The sequence below is a fragment of the Myripristis murdjan genome, chromosome 13, assembly GCF_902150065.1.
Source record: "Myripristis murdjan chromosome 13, fMyrMur1.1, whole genome shotgun sequence".
Taxonomy (NCBI): Eukaryota; Metazoa; Chordata; class Actinopteri; order Holocentriformes; family Holocentridae; genus Myripristis; species Myripristis murdjan.
The window spans coordinates 3,923,957-3,950,591 of NC_043992.1; the positions used below are offsets into that span (position 1 = coordinate 3,923,957).

General features: G+C 41.5%; 1 protein-coding gene across 3 annotated transcripts in view; it reads right to left on the reverse strand.

The window, feature by feature from the left end:
* Positions 1–233: 233 nt before the first annotated feature.
* map4k1 (mitogen-activated protein kinase kinase kinase kinase 1) overlaps positions 234–26,635 on the reverse strand; it is a 49,581-nt gene continuing 23,179 nt past the window's right edge. Inside the window, exons 3-32 of one of the 3 annotated variants that reach the window (XM_030066932.1) lie at positions 26,129–26,219; positions 25,649–25,713; positions 24,711–24,766; positions 23,671–23,718; positions 23,060–23,102; positions 20,261–20,333; positions 17,716–17,847; positions 17,287–17,349; positions 16,741–16,822; positions 16,167–16,283; positions 15,852–15,930; positions 14,575–14,627; positions 13,846–13,892; positions 13,706–13,750; positions 13,196–13,216; positions 13,046–13,094; positions 12,756–12,915; positions 11,594–11,700; positions 10,235–10,276; positions 9,209–9,287; positions 8,717–8,793; positions 7,660–7,720; positions 6,483–6,585; positions 6,253–6,311; positions 5,693–5,796; positions 4,127–4,304; positions 3,885–3,953; positions 2,578–2,670; positions 1,797–1,923; positions 234–917 (exon numbers count right to left, since the gene is read on the reverse strand). In XM_030066932.1, the coding sequence (XP_029922792.1) occupies positions 821–917; positions 1,797–1,923; positions 2,578–2,670; positions 3,885–3,953; positions 4,127–4,304; positions 5,693–5,796; positions 6,253–6,311; positions 6,483–6,585; positions 7,660–7,720; positions 8,717–8,793; positions 9,209–9,287; positions 10,235–10,276; positions 11,594–11,700; positions 12,756–12,915; positions 13,046–13,094; positions 13,196–13,216; positions 13,706–13,750; positions 13,846–13,892; positions 14,575–14,627; positions 15,852–15,930; positions 16,167–16,283; positions 16,741–16,822; positions 17,287–17,349; positions 17,716–17,847; positions 20,261–20,333; positions 23,060–23,102; positions 23,671–23,718; positions 24,711–24,766; positions 25,649–25,713; positions 26,129–26,219 (2,420 nt within the window). In that variant the 3' untranslated portion in view covers positions 234–820. Of the gene's footprint in view, positions 918–1,796; positions 1,924–2,577; positions 2,671–3,884; positions 3,954–4,126; positions 4,305–5,692; positions 5,797–6,252; positions 6,312–6,482; positions 6,586–7,659; positions 7,721–8,716; positions 8,794–9,208; positions 9,288–10,234; positions 10,277–11,593; positions 11,701–12,755; positions 12,916–13,045; positions 13,095–13,195; positions 13,217–13,705; positions 13,751–13,845; positions 13,893–14,574; positions 14,628–15,851; positions 15,934–16,166; positions 16,284–16,740; positions 16,823–17,286; positions 17,350–17,715; positions 17,848–20,260; positions 20,334–23,059; positions 23,103–23,670; positions 23,719–24,710; positions 24,767–25,648; positions 25,714–26,128; positions 26,220–26,635 lie in introns of all 3 variants that reach the window. The other 2 variants (XM_030066934.1, XM_030066931.1) reach the window with 2 other exon arrangements.

Genomic DNA, 26,635 nt, shown 5'->3' on the forward strand with positions numbered 1-26,635 from the left:
GCACACAATCAGGCATGCATTCATGCATACACACACATGCACAGCCCTCACCACACACACACAGCTAATAACATTGCTTGCAAAAAGCAACCATCAGATCACTCAACCACACTAACAAATTTTTAATTAACTCTAACCTTTCATTACCTTTAACTGATTTACCCAATTTCCCATCCGAAATCAATAACGATCACCTTATCTTATCTTAATTAACTTTATTACAGTGTAGCTGCAGTGCATTTGATCCAACATTGACATACAAACCCAGTATACAGAACACACGGCCTGAACAAAGGCAGTCTTTTTATATGAGTGAAAGTGAATAGATGTGAGTGGACATACAGTTTAGTCCTTGCAGGCTGTTGCTGCTCCTCCCTGCGCTGTGACAGAGGAAACAAAGCTGTTTTCCTTCCTAATAGTCCATGTAGGGCTGTCACAGTGAACCCACATTATGGAGATTGTCTCAGTTTCACAAACCAAATGGAAATGATGATGGAATAACGTCAGACTCCCACCAGATTGAGGGATGAGCGCCACAACACAGTCCCTTGAATATGATAATGACGATGATGATGATGATGATGAATATGCAGCATCCTATCACCATTTCCCCACAATATATTGCCTCCACACATTAGAAAATAAAACACTTTGGCAAAGACACATCCAAATATGTCACAGCTAACTGTGACAGATCACAATGGACCCAAATGTTGATGTGTAACGTGTCCGTTCCCTCTCCCCGAGTGCCTCGAGTCCTGAACAGAGGCTGTCAGAGGAGGACAGGAGGGTTTCCCATGATGCCCTCTGCCTGGGGCAGTCAGGGCAACAGGACGTAGTTCTCAGCAATTTCCAACACATACAGGTTGCACATCCCCGATTGGTCGTCGACTTGCCGCGTCTCCAAGACAACCATCCTGCAGCAAGAGGGTCAAGCACGTTAGACTGATGTAAAATCTTACTAAGGTAAATTCATATTAAGTCAAAAATTAGAGATAGGAGACCACTTGAATGTAAAAGTACAAACCAGCACAAAGAATCAATGCCTCTAAATTCATCTTCTGACCAGTTTTATGTGCTATTTGAGAAAATCTAATTACTTTTGCTTTCCACACTCATAACAAGTAGGTAAATTCACATTTCCTCATAATATTCCTCATTCTAAGTAGTTACATGGTCAAGTGAACATTTGTCTGTTCTTGATAACAATGGAAAGTCAAATCATGTAATTTTCACCTCAAAAAGCTGAAAACAAACCCAACCCTAACCTAAGCTTCAATGGTGACCTTATGCCTGACCCTAATATTAATTAAAGAAATCTCCTCCTGTTCCACTTCCTTAAGCTGACTTGGATAATTGTATCAACCAAATACTTAAAATGGAAAATTTAAATGAGTAATCCATTACTACATTCATTGAATTAATTCATTTTGTCACCATTTACTGTTGTGTAACATAACACAATAGTGATTCAACCCATATCTCATTTATGAAAGCTTTTACTTGTACTTTACTTGTACTTTTACTCTGTGTTTGGTAGCTCTTTTCCTGCTGACCTTTTTTTTTATAAACTCAAGAAGAAGAACTGAATAGTTCTGAATAGTCAGTATGAGCAGCGACAGCCACCATGGCTGAAGAGACAGACAGAAGAGAAACTCAAACTCTGTCACAGTCCCGCCCACACTGTTTGACTGACAGGCGATGTCTGGGGAGTGCAGTGCACAAACACCACAGAGATGAGAGCTTAGCAACACAGATGGGAGAGCAAAACCCAAACAAGAGGAAGTGGGACGAACCTGTCCGAGCCCACCAGTCTGTAGAGCTTCCTGGGGTCGGAGGCTTCCTCCAGCACCTCAGTGAAACCTTCACCTCTCCTCTGCCAGCCGTGACGCCACACTGCCAGCAGCGTGTCCTCAAAATACACTGGACAGACAGACACACAGACAGATAGACAGACACAGAGAGACAGATACATAGATATTTACTGGAGGCCATATTTGGAGCGAGGGGGTCCAGATGTCTCAGGAAATCAGGCTGAGGTGTGGCCCTTAAAACGTTCAGACAAAAAGGCCTTTTGTGGTTCCCAAGTGCAAATGTATAAACACTGCAGACTGTCATGTTGAGTTTTCTCAAAATCTTTAAAACTGCATATATAAAAAATTGATTAGCCTACAGCAGCCATTGTTTGTCCCTTAACTAAGACAGCAAGAATAAAATTTGGTGTAGGTTTTTCTTGCAGAGTAAAATCTAAAATTTCATCAATGTGACTGAATTCAACCCAAAACAAAATTTTTGTCAGAACGTGACCGACTCAGCTTGGGTATCTACACTCCAACAGGAACTGAGCCACTGGACATTCAGAGGTGAAAACGGTGTCCAACATCTGGTCTCAGTCTGGGGATTTTGCCGAAAAACCTTTGGAGTATTCCTTTAAGGCACATTATTAATGCTATCAGGTTAATACCCAAAACATAGTAGTTCCACTGACGATGTGTCCGTAATCGACTGGTGAAGGGACACGGAGGCCTCCAGGCCCCCATGATCCATAGCTGCGTCCCTGCAGGAGAATATTCTCACCTATAGCCTCCACATCAAAATTGAAGCTGGTTTCATGTGGCACAGTCCTGCTGCTCTTCAGCTCCCCCTCTAGGCCGACTACATGTACTGACTCTGTGGAGGACAGAGGGAAAAGGAGTCAGCCGCTCCCATCTAAGCGGGACACAAAATTCATCACATGACTCATTTAACATGTAACATTTGTCTGATGTGTTTATCCCATACAGGAGCACAGTTTGATTCTGCTCCATGACTTCATACATCTGTGGGATATGGGCCACTCATACCTCATGCCCTTATACCTACAGTTAGCTCTATCTGTTAAAGTCTCAATGAAAAGAAAAAAGAAAAAACAGACTTATCTACAACACACACTTGTGTTGTATTTTTATCTAAAATATCTAATCATGGTTAGTTTGTGATGTATAACAGCTCAAACTAGTAACCAGTAACAAGTTAAACTCTCTGTAAGCATCAGAAAGTAGACATTCATAACTCCATGAAGTGAACAGTGAGCATATTGCTGATGCAAAGTAAAAGTGATGTCTACATGGAGTTGCTCCTTGGCCTCTGTGCAAACACGTCAGGAGACTGGCGAGCTGCAGCACATCCAGCGCAGCAGCTTCAGGTGGCCACTCTGCAATACGCCGTCTGCTCACACACGTTCTTCTGTCCTGGAGTTCGCTGCCTGATCTACTGAAATTTGCTGCAAACTTCACCAGTTTTAACAGAGCTACCAGATGCTGGTTCACTCAGCAGCAAACCTGGGCTCAGGTTTTTCTCTCTGTTGACAACTCTGTCTCTGTCTGACTTTCTGTAGTTCTGTTACTGCTAAGTGTGTGTTTTATTGCATCTTGCTGTAAACAGTTTACCTTCTATTCTTTTTTTAAATGTCATTTTAATCTCTCATTTTTACAAAAGCCCTTCTAGGGACAGGTGCTGCAAGATAGCATCCAATGCAAACAGGACGATATCTGCACTGGATAGCTGTTTTCAGTTTGTCTGTGTACACTGTATTGGTCCCTATCAAATAAACCATAAATAAATGAATAAAGGATGAGAGAGATACTGTAAAACAATATTACAAGAGCTAGAGAATAACCTCTTTCATATCAGAGCCAGAAGACATGGAGGTGCAGATATCAGGTACTTTGGCCCAATATAACGGTAAAATAATACACTAGTCTAATCCCAGCTGTAGCTGGTTTGTCAGTGGGACTAATCCTAATATGGTAAATATACACATATAATGATGTAACAAGAAATACTCTGCATGTAGAACCCTCTACCATGAAAGACAGACGTTAAATGAAAGTCTGTTTACTTACTCTCTATGAGGACGAGCAGTGAGCTGCTGTCCAGCTGGTTCACTTGCACTGTGTCAGCACTACGTTTCTCTGCAAGTAGACACACACACACACACACACACACACACACAAACACCCACCCTCAGTGTAAAACGTAACATTATCTGAATAAAAGCAGATATTGTGGCTACTTGCACACATGAACTCACTGATTTTTTTTTATTTTATTTATTATGGCGCAAATAAATGTGACTTGCACTCACCCAGGCCGGTGTTGGTGAACCAGGAAGTGTTAGAGTTGAGGTTGATGTTCTCCATGATGATTGGCTGGTTGGGGCTGGAGCCCCGGGACACCCCAATACAGACCAGAGGGTAGTCCTGCTGCGGCACCACCAGCATCTGAAACACGGGCAGCACGCTGGGCAGCGGGAAGTCGAAGTGCTGCCCGAGCCGAGGACCACAAACATGGAGAGAAATAAATGAGTGACTCCACTTCTCAGTTTCAAACAGCACTTTTGGATTGGATTGTTTTTTTACAACTTTAAATTAATTCTCTTTTAAACAATTTTTGGCATTTAGCTGATGTTTCCATCTGATCCACACCACAGTTATTATAGTGCACTGAAACTAAACTAGAAACTGAAGCTAGATGTGGAAAAAACACTTCAGTGAACTGAAACAGAAACAAAAACTAGATTTTAGAAAAAAAACGAAAACTAACTGAGACGATATTGTGTACGTACAAAACAAGCTAAAATAAAATAAAAAGGGAGGAAAATGTCTTTAGTTTTAGTCTTAATCTTTAGTCTTAAATCTTGCCCCTGACAAACACCCCCAAAATTATCTTAAAAAGTAAACTACTAAAACTAAACATTTTTAAACAATAAAAACTAAACTGAAACAAGCAAACCCACTGTGGAAACTAACTGAAACTCTGAACTGACAGCAATTAAAAACAAAATAAGAATTAAAAACGAATGGCAAATAAAAAACTGTTTTAACTTTGTCCCAGATGTAGATACACAGGGGCTCAAGGACATTTAAATGTTGATCTTTTAGTTACAGGACAGACAATAACTGAGGACACAGGCGACGGTGTCCTCAGGAGCCTCACCGTTTCCTTAGCAAAGGTCTGAAGAGAGCTCATAAATTTAATAACAACCCATAAAAGGTTTACTTCCATGCCAGCAGCTGTTTTATGGGACTTGGTGTTTTCAAAAGGTGGATATCTCATTTAGTAATGACACTCTCAAAGTGGCTGCTTAATTAAAGAATAATAAAAAGGGATTTTTTTGGCATTCTTGGTTATTTCATTTGATGGTAAAGGAGGATCAAGAAATATGGGACGGGCGCGCAGCCAGATAATGTGATGGGATGATCCGCTGATAAATTTGAACTCATTGCGTCAAACTGCAGGCTACGTCACACTGCACACACTGTGCAGAATGTTTCCTGGCACATTCTCATACTCTATATCATATTCTATATATTTTTGTATATCTTTATCTAAATTGCCCTTATTTTGAGGCGCCCTGGTGGCTCAGCAGAAAAGAGCATGTACATCCCTCCCCTGTCCTTCCTGTCTCTCTACTGTAACTGTTAAATGAAGCAAAAATGCAAAAAAAAAAAAAAAAAAAAAAAAAAAAAAAATTAAAAATTAAATTGCATTCATTTGCTACACTGCATTATATGTTTTTTCCTGTAACTCTCAGCTGCTGTAATGTGGAAAGTGGCCCAGCGCAGCAGCCAAAAAGATTTCAGCTCTTGAAGGCTGCCTTGTGCCCTCCTGAGGAAAAGTGCTTTTCTAAAGCAGAGCTTTGCACACACACCTTGATGAGCATGAACTTGTGCATGGGCTCGTACCACTGCAGCAGCACCACCGTCGACTCCAGAGCACAGCACAGGAACACACAGCCGTGCTGCAGTTTGCCCGCTGCAGGAGAGCACATAACATTTACAGCTTTACCTGGTTATTTGTTTGAACCAGACACACAAACAGCACATTCATCCTTTGTTTCTACTAATGTATCCAAAATAATAGCTGGGCTTTCAGCGCTGTGGATAGCTTTCAGCTAGTAGTGTCTTTTAGTTTCAAAGGATGGAGTGAAGACACTAACAAGCCTTTTAAAACACACGAAAAGAGATGTGGAGACTTGTCCATGAAAAATTAACCAGCTAAAATTCAAATGATCATGGTGCAGTGTGTCTGTAACTGAAACATGCTCTGACTGAGCAGCTGATTACAAGAAGAGTATAAACACACACCCCTGTGCGCCTCTATTACAGCGCAGGGAAATCATTTCTAAAATTAAAACTCATGCCAACAGTCTCTGCCCTGACATAAGCTTTAAAAAGTCATCATGTGGCATAACGCTGTAGATTTTCTCACCAGCTGAGCAGGTCTTGCAGCCTTTGGTGTCTGGTATTTTACACGTCACTGCATATTTCCTGAAAGTGCCAAAAAATTAGATCAAACTGAAGCAGGTCAGACTGACAAAGTTGCTGATAACATGCAGAGATGGTCAAGTTTTGAGGCCAACTTTTCAAATCTTTGGGAACAAAAGAGCGACAGAAACTGGAAGTGAATCAGAAGGAAAGAAAGACAGAGTATGGCGTTACCTAGGTAACAGTCGGTGCGTTGGCAAGGCGACCATCCTGTGGTCTTTTCGTGCCTGTTCGTATAACTCCTTCAGCAAATGGGAGTGAAGCTGGGAAGATTTACCTGTGTGCACAAAACAACACAGTTTGAAAGTTCATTTTCTTTACTAAACTAGTCACAGAGGCTGGTCACGAGGTAGACGGCCTGACAAACACCTCAGTGTCAGTGTTAGTGTGACTTAGTTTTTTATTCTAATATGGGCGGTGTTTGTCACAGTAGGTATTCACATCTCAGTAAACCTCAGCACCAAGGCCTGCTCATGCTGCTCACACATCTGACCAACCTGACCCACAGCAGCACTAAACTGCATACACACTTTGATTTTAGCTCAGTTCATTTTGTAAGTGCACAACATTCTTTCAGTTAATTTTGTTTCTTTTTTGTAAAGTCTAGTCTAGTTTTTATTTTTATTTCAGTTAACCAAAATGTTTTTTTCACACCTAGTTTTAGCACTTTGTTGAGTTTTAGTTAACTGTAATAACCTCGTGACACACGGCCACATCAGGACGAGAGACACCCAGCCCCCTGGGGTTGCAGGCTGCAGCTGGACACTTCTCTAAAAAACTGTGATTTTTTTTTTTTTTGGCTCCACCCTTTACTGCTGGAAAAGCCTAAACTGATTTTCCGGATAGGCTAACCAATGAAGGCAACGATTACGAGCCAATCAGAGGCGGGTGGGGCAGGCATGCATGTCCAATATGTCAATTTAGCCTCTCCCGTCTTTCTGCCGGGAGAGCAGCTCAGCCTCTTAAAGACGTTTGCACAACTAAAACTCAGCTGCTGACTAATGGAAGAATACGATCCTTCCAGCCAATAAGAGAAAGCTAAACAAAGAAGCAGAGATCAGGTTAATAGAGTTCCCTGCATGGTTGGTCCAGTTTGTTGTGTCCACTTGTCAGTTCAGTGGCACAGCTACAGTAAGCCATGCAGAAGATGCATATAAGAGCCATAGAAGAGTTAACTGGGATAAGCTGTGAAACAACATATACTGTTTTATTAGCAGCTCCACAGTAACTTTGTTAACATGGCAGCCTCCACTGAGGTACAGGCATATTTTGCAGTATGATCATACAGTCGGGAACAGAGCAGCACAGCTACATTAGGATAAACTCTAAACTGAGCAGCCTTTTGATTTACCTGATACAGACATGAGGACATTGCTAATGGTGTAGACCCAGGTACACTTCCCTGGATAGAGCTGAAAGAGAGAGAGAGAGAGAGAGAGAGAGAGAGAGTGCATTCATCCATCCCTCCATTAACTGACTCAGCATCTCTTTTCAAAACACCTCCATCAGTTCAAACTTTGTTTTCAGACACAATGCCAAATAGATTTTACTCTCTGTATACACGCTGAAAGCTTATCTGGTTAAATGGACACGGTATCAGGCTGTCAAACTGCCGACCTCCAGTGTTTCACTTTACATGTGAAACACAGGAGCCAACATGACCAGCCACTCTCACACACACTGGTTCCTCCAAATTCACCCAGGGCCCCATTTTAATCTTAATCTGAGCTAGGGCAGTCACCCCAAATCCCCAATCCTGTCCTGTTTGTCCTGAAAATCAGGCTAGGCTCGAGTTTTGATTGGTTATCGCTTAATAAAACATGACTTGCTGCTTGTTGTGAGACATGAATTTGGTGTTTCCCACAGACGGACACTGTCATATCTGTGACCTACATGACTTACAGCTGACATGAAGGTCATGCAGAGAGATGTGACAGGCACTGCTCTGATAAAATACATCAAATGAAATTGAATCAAATGAATTCAGTGAACTGGATAATGTTTTACACACTGTTACATTCAACAGTCAGTGTTTCTTTTTCAAATGACAGACAGTTGACTTCATGTTCATGAACAAAAATAACACATTTTAGTGTTGACTTTTGACTTTCATGTGTGTTACTGTTCCAGTTTGTTGACACTGAACGTAACGTACTGGAGGCCACGCCCACCGTAGCCATGTGACCACGCCCATCCCCAATCCTTCTGTTACAAATTTCACCCATTCTCATGTGGTCACCCTGATCTGAACCAGGAACTGCCAGACTGCCAGGCCGCCGCTCGGCCTGCTGGGAGTGGCTGCACAAACAGACCTCGCCTTGCCTTACTCTGACCCCCGTCCTGGTCCCAACCCAACCTTTACACAACGCTGCACATCAGCTCTACTGTAAATTGGATTCAGGTCGTACCAGCTCCATGGTGGCCTCGGAGCCATTGAGGTTGAGGGTGTAGATTCCCTCCTCTGCTCCCAGGATCAGATGCTGCTCTGAAGGGACGGCAGGGAGAGAGGGACGGACAAGTTAACAGACAGCTTTAAGGAAAACACCAGCACTTCAGGCAAAATCCTCTTTTCCCGACATCCCCAGACTGAGACCAGATGTTGGACACCATTTTCACCTCATCACAGTGCTGCTGAAGGTAGAGCTTCAGAGCTGCTGCTGTGAGTTTTGTTTTTTCACTTTGATGGAGCCAGGCTAATGACTCCCATTGACTTCAAGTCTTTATGCTAAGCTAACAGAAAATGCCAGACATAGGAACTGAACCACTGGACATACAGAGGTGAAGATGGTGTTCAACATCTGGTCTCAGTCTGGGGAAGTTGGAAAAGGGCGATTTTACTCAAAATAGTGGAGTATTTCTTCAATAATAGGCAGCAACATCTTATCAAATTTATCACTAACCTTTGGTGGCTGGGTTTTCCCAGGTTGTGGAACAGTTGACTTTGAGAGGACAGCCGTGGAAAACCTTTTTGAAGTAGGCCTGGAAGGTGGGAGTGGGGCAGACATATCATTTAACAAGCAGCTTCAACTGGATTACCTACATAAATATACACTTGCTTTGCTAAAAAAAAAAAAAAAAGCTGGCGCCTGCAGCGCTCTTAAAGTTGATGAGATGAATTTCCTGCGGGATGAATAAAGTATCTATCTATCTATCTAAATGTGTTGATGGTGAAGCTCATTAAAATGTCCCTTAGACATTTCACATAGTTATTAGCTTTTTTAAGACCATTGGCATACAAAATAATGACGTTTACCCATAATGATAGATAAGTTTTGCAATATTAAGCAATGTGCATTAGGCAAGAGAGGCTTGGATTGGTATGATAAGGTCTTTTTTTTTTTTAAATAAAAAAGTGTGTTACATCTACATATCAATGATCTGACAGTGCTTATTTGAGCTTATGTTGTATGTAGTGTTACTTGCGTTGTTTATTCCTTTGAAAAAACCTTTTCGTTATGTGGTTTGGATTACAGATTAAAAAATAACAATAAAAAATAAAAACAATTTAAAAAATGAGAACTTTCTGGGGTAGAATATTAAAGACAGGAAGTATTAACAGCGTAGCAGTTTTGCCAGCTGGTTTGTCGATTTTTTTGAAGTGAACTGCACTCTACCTCAATATAACCTGATAATCCAAAATCACAATATTTCAAAACCAACACATTGATCTCATTCAACTATTATTATGATGCACTTTATTTCTCTTCTAACAACTGACTTGTGCCATATTCAGAGACAATCAAAGATTCTTATTTTTCATAGTAATTAAAGTGTTTTTTTTAACGATCCATCTGTAACACTCTGGAACTGCAGCACTGATAAAACAATGAGATAAGATCCTGTAAACACATGTGAAATCATTTCAGATCAGCAGCTCAGATCAGACACTTAAAGGTTGTTTCTACTGAGAGACAAATGAAACTCACAGGAGGCTTCTTCAGGATGGGACTCATACACTCTGCAGGCTCCTGGCAATGAGAGCAAAAACCTCACCATGAGCGCTGCATGACACAATGAAGGAGCATTCCAGTGTTTTTGCACATTTAGCTGTTTTTTTTTTTTTTTTTTTTTTTTTTTTTTGACATTTCTGCTTTATTTGACAGTCACAGTAGAGAGAGACAGGAAGGACGATGCACAGTAAAGGATTGGAACCCAGGACGCTGCGATCAGAACTCAGCCTTGACAGGTGGTACGCGCTCTACCAGGTGAGCTGCTGAGGCGTATTAGCTCATTTAATACATTACCCATTTTCCAAAGCAAATTGTACCTTGGTAGATTTTTCAGTATCCTCTCAATTCTTTTTTTTTTTAATATCAAAACATTCAGTTGATAAAACTACACTTAAAAATTTCTGCAGCTCCGGCTAACATTTTTTGTCCAATTTGAGAAGTCATGGACGTTTTTTAGTTCATTTATGAATTTAGTTCAATCAGGTACAATGAACAGAGAGGAACGCAGTGTTCATGAGCTCTCCATCAGTCAGAGAAACACATGGCCAGCTACAGGAGGTAGCACAGGGCCGGTAGTTACCGCATGAGGACAATTCATAAAGCATTTGGGAAGCTGTCAGTCACAGAAAATACGAAATGACACTGAAATCCATCCATCAGTCCATTTCCTTGGTGGCCTACACATCATTATTACCATCATTACTTGAAGACTTTTCAATTCAGCACGGGCAATAAGCAGAATTACCATGCAATCATAACTTTGACAAAAAACATCAAGAATAAGCCCAGACAGAATGTTGACTGCGATGGATAACCTATCTAAAGCAAGTCTCAAGTCTAAAATGTTCATAATATTTTCATATCGTGCTGAAATGAATGGAAAAAATGGAAAAACACATTCAAAAGGCATTCACAGGGCCAGTTGTAATATAAAGTGCATGTGGCCTGCAGAAAATGGGCTAAAACATGCAAATTCCCTCCATGATGGCAGTAAATATCTGCATCCTGCACATATCAGGCTATATCTGCCAGGAGATGATAATTTGCTGCCATTATTTCTGTATTTTAATGCGAAGGGATATTTGTGCTGCACTCGGCTCATGCAGGTGGTGGTGAGCTCCTGTTCCAGTAGAAACCGCTGCATGATTGTGCACACGGGTTTTATTCATTTGCATGACAGTAAAATTTAAGGCAATTATCAGGCACTCATGAGCGATGTACAGGAAATGTTGAGTACAAAACAACAAAAACAGGAAAAGGAACAGAATGCTGATGTGTGGATGTCGGCTCTCATTTAAAATAAAAAAAAAAAAAAAAGATGTTTTTCTGTTCTACCTTTTTGTGTTCTAGATGCTGCCTCCTGCGCGGGTCTTTGGGAGGAAGTTCAGGAGGCAGGAGGTCTGCTGGGGTGTCAATCTGCTGGACCGGGACAGGTATAGGGTCTGGAGTGCATGCACACACATGCGCCCACACACACACACACACACACACACAAAGTGAGAAAGTGTTGATGTTTATATACACGTGTGTGTGCATTTGTGTCATTTCTGTTGTTTTGTTGTTCTTGGGCTCACACGCTCGCAAGAACTATTTTTCATTTTCTTAGGTGGAAGTAACTAGTTTCATTTACTCCTGTTAATGTAATTAAGTATTTAATTGAGTATTTTTTTGGAATATTCAGTAATTTGAGTTGTGTCCTTCACTACATTTTAAATCAGATCCATTACAGAGAACAAATGATCAATGACAGACTGTGGAACCTTTCACAATAAAAGCCCAATCAGCACAGATGACAAGAGGAAGCTGCTTCTACTTTGTTGATTCTACTTTTTGTCATTTTCCAAATTTCACAATAAAAGTTGCACAATGGAAAAACTGCAGTGAGGACCATTTAGACTCAAATGGCAAAAAAGTGTAATAAGTGTGGACCATGTAGACTCAACCATCACATTATGCCCTTATTCCACATGTGTCAGTTGAGTCTCCAGGGTCCTCACTTCAGTTTAGCGTAATGCCCCTTTAAAAGCATGTAGTGTGCAGCGTGTTCTCTCTTCCTTTTCTAACTGCATGGAAAAGATCCCAGCTAACACAGTTACTGTTTGGAAAAAGGAGCTCAGTCACTTTTACTGCCAGGACATTTGAAATGAGACACTTTGGACTTTTACTGCAGGAGATTTTTACTGCACTACTTCTACTTCTACTGCAGTCAAATACCAGCAGAGGAACAGTACTTCTACTTCTTCTGCAGTCAAATACCAGCAGAGGAACAGTACTTCTACTTCTACTGCAGTCAAATACCAGCAGAGGAACAGTACTTCTACTTCTACTGCAGTCAAATACCAGCAGAGGAACAGTACTTCTACTTCTACTGCAGTCAAATACCAGCACAGGAACAGTACTTCTACTTCTACTGCAGTCAAATACCAGCAGAGGAACAGTACTTCTACTTCTACTGCCGCCTCTTTGCTATAGCTGCCAAGCGCGCCAGATGCCCCACCTGAGCGTGTGTGTCTGGTGGACCGTGGCCGTGACACGGGCCGTGTGTGTGTGCCGCTGGACGTCCTGATGAGAGGCGAGGGGGCGTACAGAGAGCAGGGCTTCCGCATCCGGTCGTCCTCCCCCGTCATGCTCTCCTCTGAACTCGTACGGGCCTTCGGCTGCACGCAGACAGAAACACACAGATGTTATGTATCTGTCTGTCTATCACAATGTCCAGAATGTTTTTGGAATAAAAAGACATCTCACATTTTTTTTTTGTAACTTTCGATATAGGTATCATATAATCACCTTTGGAGGAAGAGGAGGTGGGATCTCATCAGCTGGTATCGTGTGACTGCTGGGAGAGAGAGAGAGAGAGAGAGACGGGTCAGTGTTTTCATGATGCGAACACACATGAACACGGACAAGACGCTGTGAGGTTGGAGTGCAGAGGCTCACCTGCTGGCCTGGATGGTGGGGCTGAGGAGGAGCGACACAAGAGAGAGAGGCTGGGTGTCAGATCAACTGTACATGAAGAGTTGCACTCCAAAACGACACACACACTTTAAAACATGCAACTGCGAGTCCAAATGATAAAACAATTCATGCCCCCCACGCTGACCTCAACAAGCTGCAGACCCCATTTGAAGTGATTTTGCACCCTGATATGGCAACGTGTTTTAGTTGGAGTTCAGTGTTCAATTCTTTACACCGGGAGAGACAAACAGTCAAAGGGTTGACATTATTCAAGCCCCCGCCAGGAGCGCCCTTACTTTGAAAAGCACGGGTTTTGGAGGACAGTAACATCCCTGTTTCTCTGCAAGTGAACAGTCGCTAAAAGATTAAATACATATCTCCATATTTGCTAAATGGAATAGAGGCTACATTTTGTATTTTGTTATGAAACTGTTTATACGCCGACTGATTTTGTTGTGGATTTGGTGAAATTTGGTGATTTGTTCTGCTTACATGTCCACATCGTCGTAGTCATCATCTGAGTCTGTGTCTTGGTCTCTGAAACAGAGAGAGAGAGAGAGAGAGAGAGAGTTTAATCTTTAGCTGTGGAGGCCATGTGCTGTTTCTGTTGGAGTCAGAGGAGATCTGCTCACCTCATTGGACTCTTGTTGCTGCTGGTTGATCCTGATGACGGCCGTAACTGAGAGAAACACATGAAACACGTCTGATCAGTGCTCAGCAGGCAGGGTGTAAGAGTAAAACACACACACACACAAACACACACACACTCGCTCTCACTGGGTGGACTCGCCACTTTCTACTGAATCATTCATGAAACTGAAAAATTAAAATTACATTTAATGTTGTAATGATCTGACAGAACATTATGAAGTTTTTTGGGTCATGTTTTTAGGATAAATAATGTTTATGTAATTCCGTTGTCTGATTTTTTTCCACATTTCACATGAAAAAAAAAAAGTCTTATCACAAGCATAAACATTACAGTTCTTAAAGCTGCAATAATTGAAATTGTGAAAATGAGAACCATTTCGACTCAACTGACAAAAAAAAAAAAAAGAAAAAAAAAGGAATAAGTATATATATTATGTTACACTTGACTGGCCAGTCCTAAATAAATGTAGTAAATATGGTGTCTTGCTTCATTATTTTGATTTATTTCTGTATTGCTGATTGTACGTCTATATTTCTTTGGTTTAAATAATAATAAAAATAACTTTAAAAATCACAAAAAAATCAAAATTACATGCTTATTTGACATTTTCTCAGCTGAGTCTAAACGGTCCTCATGTAAACGGCCCCTTGGCAGTTTTGATCATCGTGGTGTTAATTCAAAAGTCAGGCAGACGGCTGGACGGACTCACCGTTGCGTCTGGAGATTCTTTCTTGACGGGCCTGCGAGTGTAGATCTGCTCCACTGACAAACACAAGACACAGAGACTGAGCGAGGACGCAAAACACCTCACAGGAACATTTCAGTCACTTCACAGAGCAACTTGTCATCGACACAAACAGAAGAATGATCTGATATTCCTTCACAAACACTCTGATCGTCCACTAAATATGGAGCAGAATATGTGAAACGATGCACCGCAGCCTGAATGACGAACCGCTGAATAAAACAGCCAAAAAACTGATTCATTAAAGCTGCAGTCAGAGGTTTCTGACCACTAGAGGGCGCTAGAGCTCAAACTCCATCCTGCCTTTGGGTTCATGGCAGATCGCTTCACCAAAACTGAAGGTTAAGTTGAAAAAAAAGATGCATTTTTGGGATGGAAATGAGGGCCATATTTCAGTCTCACCAGGCTGCTGTTGGTTTCTTGGATTTTTTTGTTTCTGAGCTCCAGTTTGAAATTTTGGTGAAGCTGCAGACTTAAAGCAACAAGGTAAGCTGCTTTGACTGAACTTTTTCTGTCGCCGCTGAAATTTGGATTTGATTTGAAATTTGGAATATGTGAAATATGTTTTCTGGCAGATTTCAGAGACAGAACTTTAGAAAGCTCAGATCAGGAAATAGCAACAGGATGTGTGTGAACTGTCTGGTGGGAAGACGACCCACAGTGAGGACTCTCACACTGCAAGGGGTCATTTTACTGAAAAAAAAAACAAACAAACAAAAAAAAACCCTTCCTTTAACTGAATCAGGACGCAGACATACTGCACTGTACATGCAATCAGCTTTTGAACTGAGTGACTTCTAAACTTAACAAAATGAAAAAAAGCATAATTTTCATGTGTGCAAAGTTGCAAGGCAGAGCCCATTCATCCTTGGTGGAATAAGTCAAACTGTATTCACGTTTCATCACTCAGATCAATAGTTGGCTGATAGAGGAGGTTATCATTATTTTTATAAAATTAATTTTCTTTTAATAAATATAATTACAAAAAAATGTCTATATGGCAAAAGTTGTGAATTACCAACTATGATGCAACATGTCACATCTGGATTTGACATGACATAGATGATACAAAAACATTCAGATTAATACTTTCATTATTTTATATATTTCATACAACTACAGCAGTTATGGCAGTAATATTTACAAACTGCCTTGTTCACCCTCGGTGTCTTTGCTGAAAAATCATGTTCCAAAACCATAATTTGCTCCAACTTTGTAGCTGAGGGAGTGTGTTGTCTTACAGCTGATGTCAGAGTTGGTCCTCTCCGCCTGGTTGTGTCTGTTGATCGACTGGATTCTCCGTAAAGATCCGGGGACGGCCTGCTGGGACCAGCCGGAAAAAACACTCTGTTAGCGCAGTGACAGCCTCTCAGCATCAGCCAGACACCAGAGCTAAAGCAGAACTAAAGCCCCCGAGGAGCAAACAAACACACTGCCATGTAAAAATGCAAAGAGAGAAGGTGTGTCGTGTCTCTCAGTGTTTCGAGTGAAACACTGAGAGGCTCCTGGCCTCCGTCTCGCTGTGTGAACCTAAAGCAGTAAGATCGCAGTCAGACCTCCATGTCCTCCTCCTCGGACACCAGGCAGCCCTTCAGTTTCTCAGGGTGTCGCAGCTTCTCCAGCAGGTCCAGGGTCAGCTCCTGGGTCAGACACTGCTGCGTCACAAACATGTGCTGCAGGAGGAGAGGGAGGCGAGAGGGAGAGGGTGGAGGACAGAGAGACGAGAGCAAGAGAGTGAGTCACCGCTTGAAACCCACTGCATATAACTACATTTTAGCCTACAGGCTTTTGCTCCTTCAAGCATTCACAAACTTTCACTTTTTGCTTTCAAGCAACTTTCAGTCTGTTTATTTTTAGAGAAAAATTAATCATAATTACATTGACGCTTGCTGGCCTTCTGTTTAAGACACTCAGATCCCCGGGTGTTTGTAGTGTCAATATAAGGGTTGATTTAATGCAGTAAATGCAATATGTACAGATAAATCAACAGTCATCAGTTTCTGTAGCTTAATGAAACTGCAACATGTCATTTATTACTTGTTTTCCATCCTCTCTTATTCGTGTGATTGTAGCGTGTTGTGTATTTACACAGACTCATGTCAGACTAGCTCAGTCTGGCCTGGGACTGACCGAGAGCATCTTTGAGGCGCTGGGTCTCTTCTTGGGGTTCCTCACCAACATGCACTTCACAAAGTTATAGAACATGGACGACCTGTGGACAGTAGAAACCAGTAAAACAGCGGCAAATGTAATCAGTGTTTCACAAAAGCATGGCATTAAAAAAATGGGGAATTTTTCTATCTTTTGTGGCTGAAGTGTTTTGCAGTGCCTTTTAAAGAATGACTTTTCCAAGTGTTGAATAAAGCCCATTCTCTGTTTTCAGTTCTAACTTTTCAATTTTGGGGGCCAAATATTTTTATGTGCATCATTTTTTCTGTCTTTATCTGACCTGCACAGTTCAAATTTGTTTTTGCAGTTTTTAAAAAATAATTTCTATGTGCAAATAGTCAATAAAAACTAAATTAAAATGAAAAATAAGTTTCAGGGTAAATGCAGGAGCAGAATTGATTTGATTGACTGATTTGTATTGTATAAGATCTTTTTCCTGGCCCATATTTTCTGGCCTGGCCTTGTGGTTAACCCTCATGTAAACTGGGATATGTTGTTTTTCCTTACCATTTAGACTTATCCTTCAGTTTTGGAGGCTGGTAGCCGCTCTTGGACATGAGAAACAGGACGCTGGAGACAGAAAAACACACCGCAGTGAATCAAAACCTTTATGTGTGTGTGTGTGTGTGTATTTATGTGCATTAGCTCTAATCCACACTACCACACACAGTTATTGTTGGAACTACAGAACTTCTGTTGTGTAACTGACACACAAAAGACACCTTCAAATGAATACATATTTTATATGGAAACATCTTATGATGACACATAGATTTAATAGTGGCTTAATAACAATAATAATAGCAGTTTAGTAGTAAATAAAGTGTCAGTTTGACTTAAATGGCGGATCTCTCTTTTCAGAAAGAAGCTCTGATGTTGTGCAGTGTTATATTTGTGCCTGTGTGTGTGTGTGTGTGTGTGTGTGTGTGTGTTTACCGCAGAGGGTGGACATCAAAAAGTGGCGGCTGCAGCTCTGCCAGCTCTATGGCTGTGATGCCCACAGACCAGATGTCACACAGCTCGTTATACCCGCCTTTAATCTCCACTGCCGCCACCTCTGGTGCCATCCTGAGGCCGAGAGAGGAACAGCAGCAGGTGACCTCAACGCTCCACAGCTACACAAACGTGAGCAGCATCCAGCCGCAGACACGGAGAGCAGCCCCTGCTGTGCTGCAAAGTGCCTGCCACCTCTAAGCCTTAACCTCTTTTCCTGAGAGGAAGTGAGGACAGAAAGCCCTTGAGGCTACCTTTGCCAGGATGTGTGGTGTCCAGTAGCTTCCCAGGCATTAAACCTGGCACATCAGAGGTGTCTCAGAGTCTGCAGCTGGATGAACTGGCAGATTGGAGTTTTGAGTTATGCAAACATTTCTCTCACTGGTTGGGTTAAACCTCAGTGGGCAGAGTTAAAGATTCTGTGGCTAAACTTTTCCCCATAATTCTGACAAATCACCGTTATATACCCAAAGCGTCCGATCCAAACTAAATGCACTAAATTGTCTTAAAATGCTCTGTAATCACCTTGATTGCACCTCCACCACCCCACCTTTCTCCCACTGTGGACTTTATGGCTCTTTTTACTACCTCACCATACATGGTACAGGCATGAAATACAATGAAATACATTACTTTTAAATTCCTGCTGACTGACGAGAAAAAAATGAAAAACACGTGCCCATGCACTGGAGTGCAGATCGGGCTGCACGACCCGAGCCCAACACAAACCCCGACAGACGTTCTTTTTTTGTGTCTGAACCCGACCCAAGCCTGAGATTTTGTTCATCATCCATCACTGTTACATTTACCACCTCAAACAGCCTACACACTGCCTTCAGCGTCATCACGTAAACTCCAGCACTGTAACACACAGTTGGTCCATCATTTTTCCCAAAAATAACATTGATGTGACAGAACCCGACCTGAACCCGAACATAACCTCTAAATTTTTGTCTGAACCCGACCTGACCCATCACAAAACTGTAGATCAAATTCTCTTGACTGTATCAGGAGCTGAGGTGAGACGGGGCTGCCCACACACCTCAAGGCTGTTTTAAAGCAACCCCCACGTCTCTGTTTTCTTTCAGTGAAAGATACCACCAGCAGTATGTCTGAAATAACAGGCTGTCTGTGTTTTCTTCCTGGGGATGTTTCTCAGTGGCTCTACAGTCAAAGTGTGTGTGTCTGCAGAGGAATCAGCCACGGCTGGACTGAGACAGAGCTGCAGTGAACATGCTGAAGCTGTGCTGGATCCACACTTGTTTGTCTGTTTTAACACTACCTCTATAGCTTATCCCAGAGAATATCAAAAAATCAAAAAATCAAAATCCATCAAAAATCAGTTTTTATATGATCAGATATTAGACAGGTTTTATGTGCTGAATATAGATAATGTTAATGTAGAATATTTATATGCTCTTCAGCTCAGTTGGTTCCTGTGTGGAGAACAAAGATTTTCCATTTTACACCTCTTCATTCATGTGTTTTGCGTTCACAAAACAACTCTCATTTCCTCCTAAAGCTGAGGTTACACTATTAAACTTTTAAAATCCTATATTCCCGGCAAATTACAGAAACAAGCTGAACTGAACCGCTCACCAACAAACTCACACGAGAACACAAGATCCCTACAAGGTGCCGTTAAAACAATAGGGGTGTAACAATCCAATAAATCATCAGTGTATATATATTTTATTTCAGAGAGGAAACTCAGGAAATACGAGGAACCTGGCCGAGCACCTGAAACAGAAACACAGGATTGTAATGTAACTGGTGGTCTTAAACGGGAGTATGATACTGCCTGAACTGAATCGAACCAGAAACAAATCGCGGCAGACTTTGTGAGATCAGCAGTTATCACATCATTGTTCAAAGAGTCGATATAATACTGTACTGTAATGTGCACCCCTAAAACCAAACAGGGTAAAATATACTGCAGCCTTTGTATTTTTCTCTGTGTGATGCAATAAAAAAAGAGATAAGAGGTGTGTTAATGCTTATGAATTACATAATGAAAGCACAGATGTGGCGTATGGGCTCGACAGACTGAACAGCTGGAGGTGAGGTGATGAACCCAGAACAAAGCTTTGACCCCACAGGGCCCTCAGGCAAAAGACTCTGGTGACAAGACAAAGGATTTATGTGAGCACCAAGCCAAAGACACAATCACACATCATCAAACAATCAGCCAGACAGCACACACTGCAGATCCTGAGATGATAGATAATGAGTCACTGCTGTGGTACACCAATATCTAATGATACATCATTCAGACAAATGCTCGACAACATGAGATTCTGATAACAGGACCGAACAACCAGCAGCACTGATGTAAATTATACAGTAGAAAAGTATACAGTAGAAAAGATTTTTATTGCTGATATCATGAGGCCTAGCACTCTTATGATCTGCTGAAACAAAATAATGCAGTCTAGCCAGACTAGGCGACCTAGGCGTGTTTACATGTGTAACATCATAAGAATCTCACCAATATGGCGTCCCGATGAAGGACATCCTCCTGGCCAGAGTGGCTGTGATCTGGGCTGAGATCCCAAAGTCGGCTGCACAGCATGGACAAAACATCAGAGTCAAGAACCACTCAGAGCAAAATATTACACTGACGAGTGTGTGTGTGTGTGTGTGTGTGTGTGTGTACATCTGTATGTCCATTTGCGTGCTCAAGCATAGCAGATGGAAAGTTTTGTGGTGAATTTTCAAGCATCTAAATTTAGACTGCATGCTAGCAAACAGGCACACACACTAGAGAGAAGACAGAGTGTGTCTTGTGTTCTGTTGCACACATACAGTATGTACAATGATGATGATGATGATAATGACAATGTTGCCACCACCAGTGATGGAAAAAGTACTGTGTGGTGCTGCTAGTAGGTAGTGCTCTGGTAAAAGTGGCAGCACCGTGACAGAAAAATCCAGTAAAAGTTCGGGTCTTGACTTCAAAATATTCCTTAAGTAAAAAAAAATACAAGTGTGAAAACAGTAACTTAAAGTATAAAATGTACAAGTATTCATGTTAATAACAAATATTTTAATGTTGTAGCTCTGGAAAAACAAGTAAGAACATGCATATTACAGAAAAAACTTGTAAAGTCCATGAGCAAAGATATAATTTTTTGCCAAACAATTAATTAAAGGCACCAAAACAGTGCATAGTGTCCAAAATAACAGTGACAGAACACATTTTCAGGGATTTAGGCAGCCCCATCATCAGCGTCCAACCAATGCTGTAGCTCTTACTGCGCCATGTAGTAAGTACTTTTGCACACTTTTCGATATACATTTGGGTGGACTGTGTTTTCATATTGTAGCTCTAACTGCTCCATATCCTGTTGGCCACTTTTTACACTCTAACCACTAGTAACTAGTGACAACAGCCATCAGATAAATGTAGTGCAGTAAAAAGCACAAGATTTCCCTCTGAAATGAAATGCAGGTCAAGTAGAAAGTGTCACTGAGTGGAAATCGTTTGGAGTAAATATGAAGGGAAATGAAGTGCCAGTATTTCAAAACCATTTTGAAGTGGACCCCCATCAGTGGAGTTAAATGGAGTTAATGTCCTCAAATCTTCTTTCCACTGACTGTGACAAACACATGACTGCCTGCATGACTGCACAGGTGTATTTTCCAAAATGCTGTATATCCAGTGTGGTAAGATTTTGCTAGCTGCAATTCATCAGTCAGTAATTCCAAAAACACAGATGACACTGTCCACTAAAAGTTAATAGATTTTTTAAGGAAACGCCTGAAAAAGACTCCCAACTTGTGTTTAAACCTAAAAGTCTAATTTGTTTAAAGGTAATTCACTGGATATCAATCTCTTCTCTACTTTGTAGTTTGTATATTTGTACAGTGTATGGTCTGTTCGTTCTTGCTGGTGAAATAATGCACTTGCACCTTATGTTGCACTGCCTCTTACACATAGCTATGGCATTATTATTGATGATGTTTTTGTTGTTGGTGATGATGTCTATGTTAATAATGATGTGACGGTCACCTGACTGTTTTTGTTTTATCTGTTTTTACTGTAAAGCACTCTGTATTCGTACTGCGAAGGGTGCTATATAAACAAAATTTTACTTACTTACTTACTTACTTACTTCTCTTCACTAGAAAAAAGTCTGTGACCATATTAAATTCAGTCTAGCTCATTTTAGATACACAAGTGACTGCATGTCAGTTGAAGTAGTCATTTAATGTGAGCACTACAATACGCACTACACACAGCACTACACTACAATATGACTTTGTTTTTTTTTGTTTTGGAGCCTGCTTTGGAAACTTGAAGCTGGTAAATAAGAACAGGCTCGGCCAGCCTATCAGAACGGCCAGTGAAGGGAGTTGGCTGCAGCTCCCTGACCCCTCCAGGCAGCTCCTGCAGGAGGGGCTGGAGGGGTTTGAGCTCCTTCCTTCAGGACGCGGGTACACAGAGTCAGATTCTCTTTAATGTGCACAGCAATAAGTTGCCTGAATTTGCATATGTGACCTTTGCACCTGAGTAACTTTAGGCATCTGGCATTCAGCAGTTCATTTCTCTCTTGAAGTGATCTGGCAGTTGTACTGTGATCCGTCTAGAATTTGTTGCAATAAAGTTTGATCTGACTTGCTTTGACTTGGACTTCTTTATATTTTTGCACAGCCTACTGCCTCTGTGTACAAAAATCACCTGTGGTTTGCCATGTTTAGGGCATTTAGTTTGCATTTTTGAGAAAACAGTGGCTGACTGAAAATCAAATCTGTTAGTACCGTGAACTGTTATCTTTGATCTTTTGAAATTCTAGTAGAGATCTCAAGGTTTCCAAAGATCTCAAGTTAAGTGTGTCTAAAATGATGCACCAAACATGTGGATCTTTTCTATGTGATGTGATTCTGCAGCCGTAAAACAACAGCACCTTGGCTTTGAATATTTCCCTCAGTGTCAGAGTGATGCTGCAGCCAGCAGGCACACAACATGTCTGTGATGTTCTTGTACAACACAGGGAAAATGTTTTGTCCAACTTTGAAGTGAAAATTTGAATGAAAATCAGGTGTTAAGGGGTTAAGCAACAACACAGTGTAAACGGAAAGGCCTGAAAAAGGTCTTGAGTACGAATCTGTAGAGCATTTGACGTATTGAATTTAGCCTTTCGAGTTCCTAGAAATGTTTTCTTGGCACATTGTGTTTGACAACCCGCTGCAGTTGTTTTTATTTTCATGTTTACTGTAAAACCGCAGTCACCACATGTGTAGCTGGCAACAGAGCTGTGACGAGGCAGAGCAAACATCCACTCACCTAACTTGACCTCGCCCTGGTTGTTGAGGAGGATGTTGGCACCCTGAGGACACACACACACACACACACACACACACAGACACACACACGTGCGGCCCATTAGACTGACATCTACTCAGCCACCTTGTCATGTTGTATCCACACATCAAAATGTACAGCTACTAACTGTAAACGCTGCTTCACCCACACTTTCTATTTATTCATTTATTTATTCATTTATTTGTTTGCTATTGTACCCAAAGTGCATTTTTTTCCTGTGGTGTTTTATCAGAATGATCCTAATTTTTATTTTGCTGGTTTAAAAAGTTGTAGTAGTTTTACTGTTTTATGCTCTTCATCCTGCTAAAGAGGCTTTTCCATTTTTACAAAAAAAAATTCTAAATAAAATATAAAAACAGGAAGAAGAAGAAGAATGATACATTAATCTGAGGAAATTTGCTTGTAATTTTTTTTTAAAGTTTTTTTTGTTGTTTGTTTTCTTTGTTTGTTTGACCACGAGAGATTTTAGAAAATTGAGTATTGGTGTAAAACATCAGTAATCAGCAGCTTCAATCAATAACCCATATAATCTAATCCAATGTTTAGAAGGGAAAATGAATTAGTCTAGTCACCTTGATGTCTCTGTGGATTTTCTTCTGTCCGTGGAGGTAGTCCAGGCCCTGCTCACACACACACACACACACACACACACACAGTCAAACACTAAACATCACTGAGCTGACAGCAACAGCCCAGCTGCCAGGAAAAAATGCTGGTACTTCACGTTTCTTCAAACCAAGGATTCGTTGAAATGTGATGCTTTCAGTTTCATGATGTGGTATGAAGTGAAAAGCTCCGCTCAGCCCAGCTCAGTCAACAGGACTGTACGTTTCGTGTCCCGTGTCAAGCAAGAGCTGTGTCTGACTTTAGCTGACGTTGACAGAGGCTCCAGCACACTGGCTATAGGTCTAAATGTTGATAGGCAACGTATTTTTGGTTCAGAAACTTTGACACTTCCATATATTTGCTGGTTTGCACAAACAAAATGGCAACATTTGATTCTGGCGACTGGGTTGCCCACAAACAGTATTCCCTCATGTTGTGTTAACTCTGCCTGAGTCATGAAAGAGAGCCGTGGACGAAGGGGATAAGGGAGGCATAAGCAAGTCGTAGGTGTGTCATCTGAGCTTTTAAGGCACAGCGTGGATGCAGATAACCACCCAATGTGAAGCTGAGCGCCTTAAAACCGATTAACACACACCTAATCATTGATTATCCTGCTTACATGGTCACTTACGAACAATATAAAGGAAAGACGAGAAAATATAAAAAATTCTACTGGTGTCTTCTCCTTCCTGGTCGTTAGTTTAACAAGTGGAAACTCAGCTGGGCTGCCACAGCTGATAACAAGTGAGTTTGACAGCTGTGCTTTTTAAAGCTGCTGTGGTTTCACGTTGGGTAGCGGATGAATTTAGAACAGTGACCAAACTTCAGCCAAACTACATGTGCAATACACAGTTTAACCCACTCCTGCAGGCCAATCAGAAAAGAGTATTCACTCAGGCCAGTATGAGGAAGTGAGGGAGCGCAAATGCAAAAAAGGGCTGCAAGTCAATATTAGTAAGAATAATCAATAATGACAGTAAATCATCAACAATGAGTGTGAGCCAACCTGCAGCATCTCCCTGCAGACGTAGGCTATCTGCGGCTCAGACAGAGGACCGGTCACTGTGGGATTCAACGACAAGGCAGAACACTTTATTGTTATTGCCATAATAATTCAACAGGAAAGCAGCATCACACCGTCTGTTTCAGCCTGGCAAATAAGCAAATTAAGCAATTAAAGCTCATCGCCTCATAAAGCGGCATTAGCACACCTTTGTGATAAGAAATAAATGCTATGAAAATGATCAATAAACCTCCCAGTCAGGAGGAGAGGGTGTGTGTCGACTGGCTCTGAACAGGGCTCAGCCAATCAGGACTGAGGACTGGGGTGTTTTGCATCTGTGTTTAAAACAAATTATCCAGTGGCTCAGTCTGCAGAGATGTGAGGCAGCAGGACGTTTTTTAAGTTCATTATCTGTGGGCTCATTATCATCTGTGACCAAAAGGAGGTGACAGAACTGATTTCCTCATTCTCCCAAAGGTCTCTCTCTCTCTCTCTCTCTGTGAAAAATTAAATCTTTCTATATTTTTGGGGTTGTGGAAAATTGTCCACATGGGAGTGTTTTTGTAAGCCATGGGAAGAAAAAAAAAGTTTTAACGCCCACAAAGTCACCAGGAGACTCATCGTTACGTCACTGGTATCGATCAACAACCCTATCAGCTCCCTCAGAGATCAGTTCTGCTCATTTTGTGTGATGAGGCAGTAAATATCACACTTCCTGCCACTCTCATGAGGTTTTCTCTCTGCAGAGCCAGCTAGTTCCACTCACATGCAGGTCCGGTTTTGCAAAAGATTTGAATTGATCTGTATGGCGTAAAAAGTGCTTATAGTACAGCAAATATTCACATCAGATTAAAAAAATCTTTTCTCATAATGTCGGTACAGTATTGTCTTCAAATATTAGCCACACACACAGACACACAGACACACACACACACACACACCGTGGTAGATGTCCTGGAGGGAGCCTCCCCCACAAAACTCCATACAGATCCACAGTTTATTGGCTCTGCAGACAAAAGAGATGAGATTCATATCAGAGAGAGAGAGAGAGAGAGAGAGAGAGAGAGAGAGAGCTGATCCAGGTGAAATAAAGGACTTCTGTGTTATTGCAGCCAAATACGATTCATTAATGTCATCATCCAGACAGCAGAAACACTGACAATGTAGAAAAGAAAGAAGGGAAAAATGCATGACTGATAGTGTCTGAGAATACAAAACATGTGCATTTAAATAAACTGGTGGCCTGATTTACTAATTTAATTACATATCCACATGAATACATATCAAGCTTGGTTGCTTTGGCAACAAGTGCTTTTGTATTTCATGCCAGTGTAGCACTTTTGAAACTGAAAACAGACGTACAGAGAACCAGAGGCAGAAACATAAAAGTAAACAAAGAGAGAGGCAGACGAACGGCTTACCGGATGTAGCTGCCATAATATGCGACTATATTTCGATGTTTGCAGCTCTTCACGATGACGATCTCCTGCTGGATGATAGAGAAGTCGTCCTCTGCGGGACAAGACAGAGACAGACAAACATGGACGCCTCGTCAGTGTCAGTGATCTGTGACAAACAGCAGGTCAGTGCTCTGTGTCGGTCTGGAGAGAGAGGACACAGACACTGCAGCAGCTGCCACAACCAGGAGAATACAGTCAGCATCCAAAATGAAATGTCCACGTCCAAGACTATAAAGCTGCTCTAAGTCCTGTGTCCACCTGCTGTTGTGTCCTGCACATGTGTCCTGGCTGATCCAATCACAAGCTGACAGCTCTAAGTGCAGGTGTAAACAATACCCAGTGTGTCCTCAATGCGTCTTCAGATCAGATCGCTCAGGCCATGTTCGGAGACAAACCTGGGACACATTGGTCTACATGGAGCATTGGTCCACGTGTGTCCCAGGCCGTACATTAGCAATGTTGTTCCGC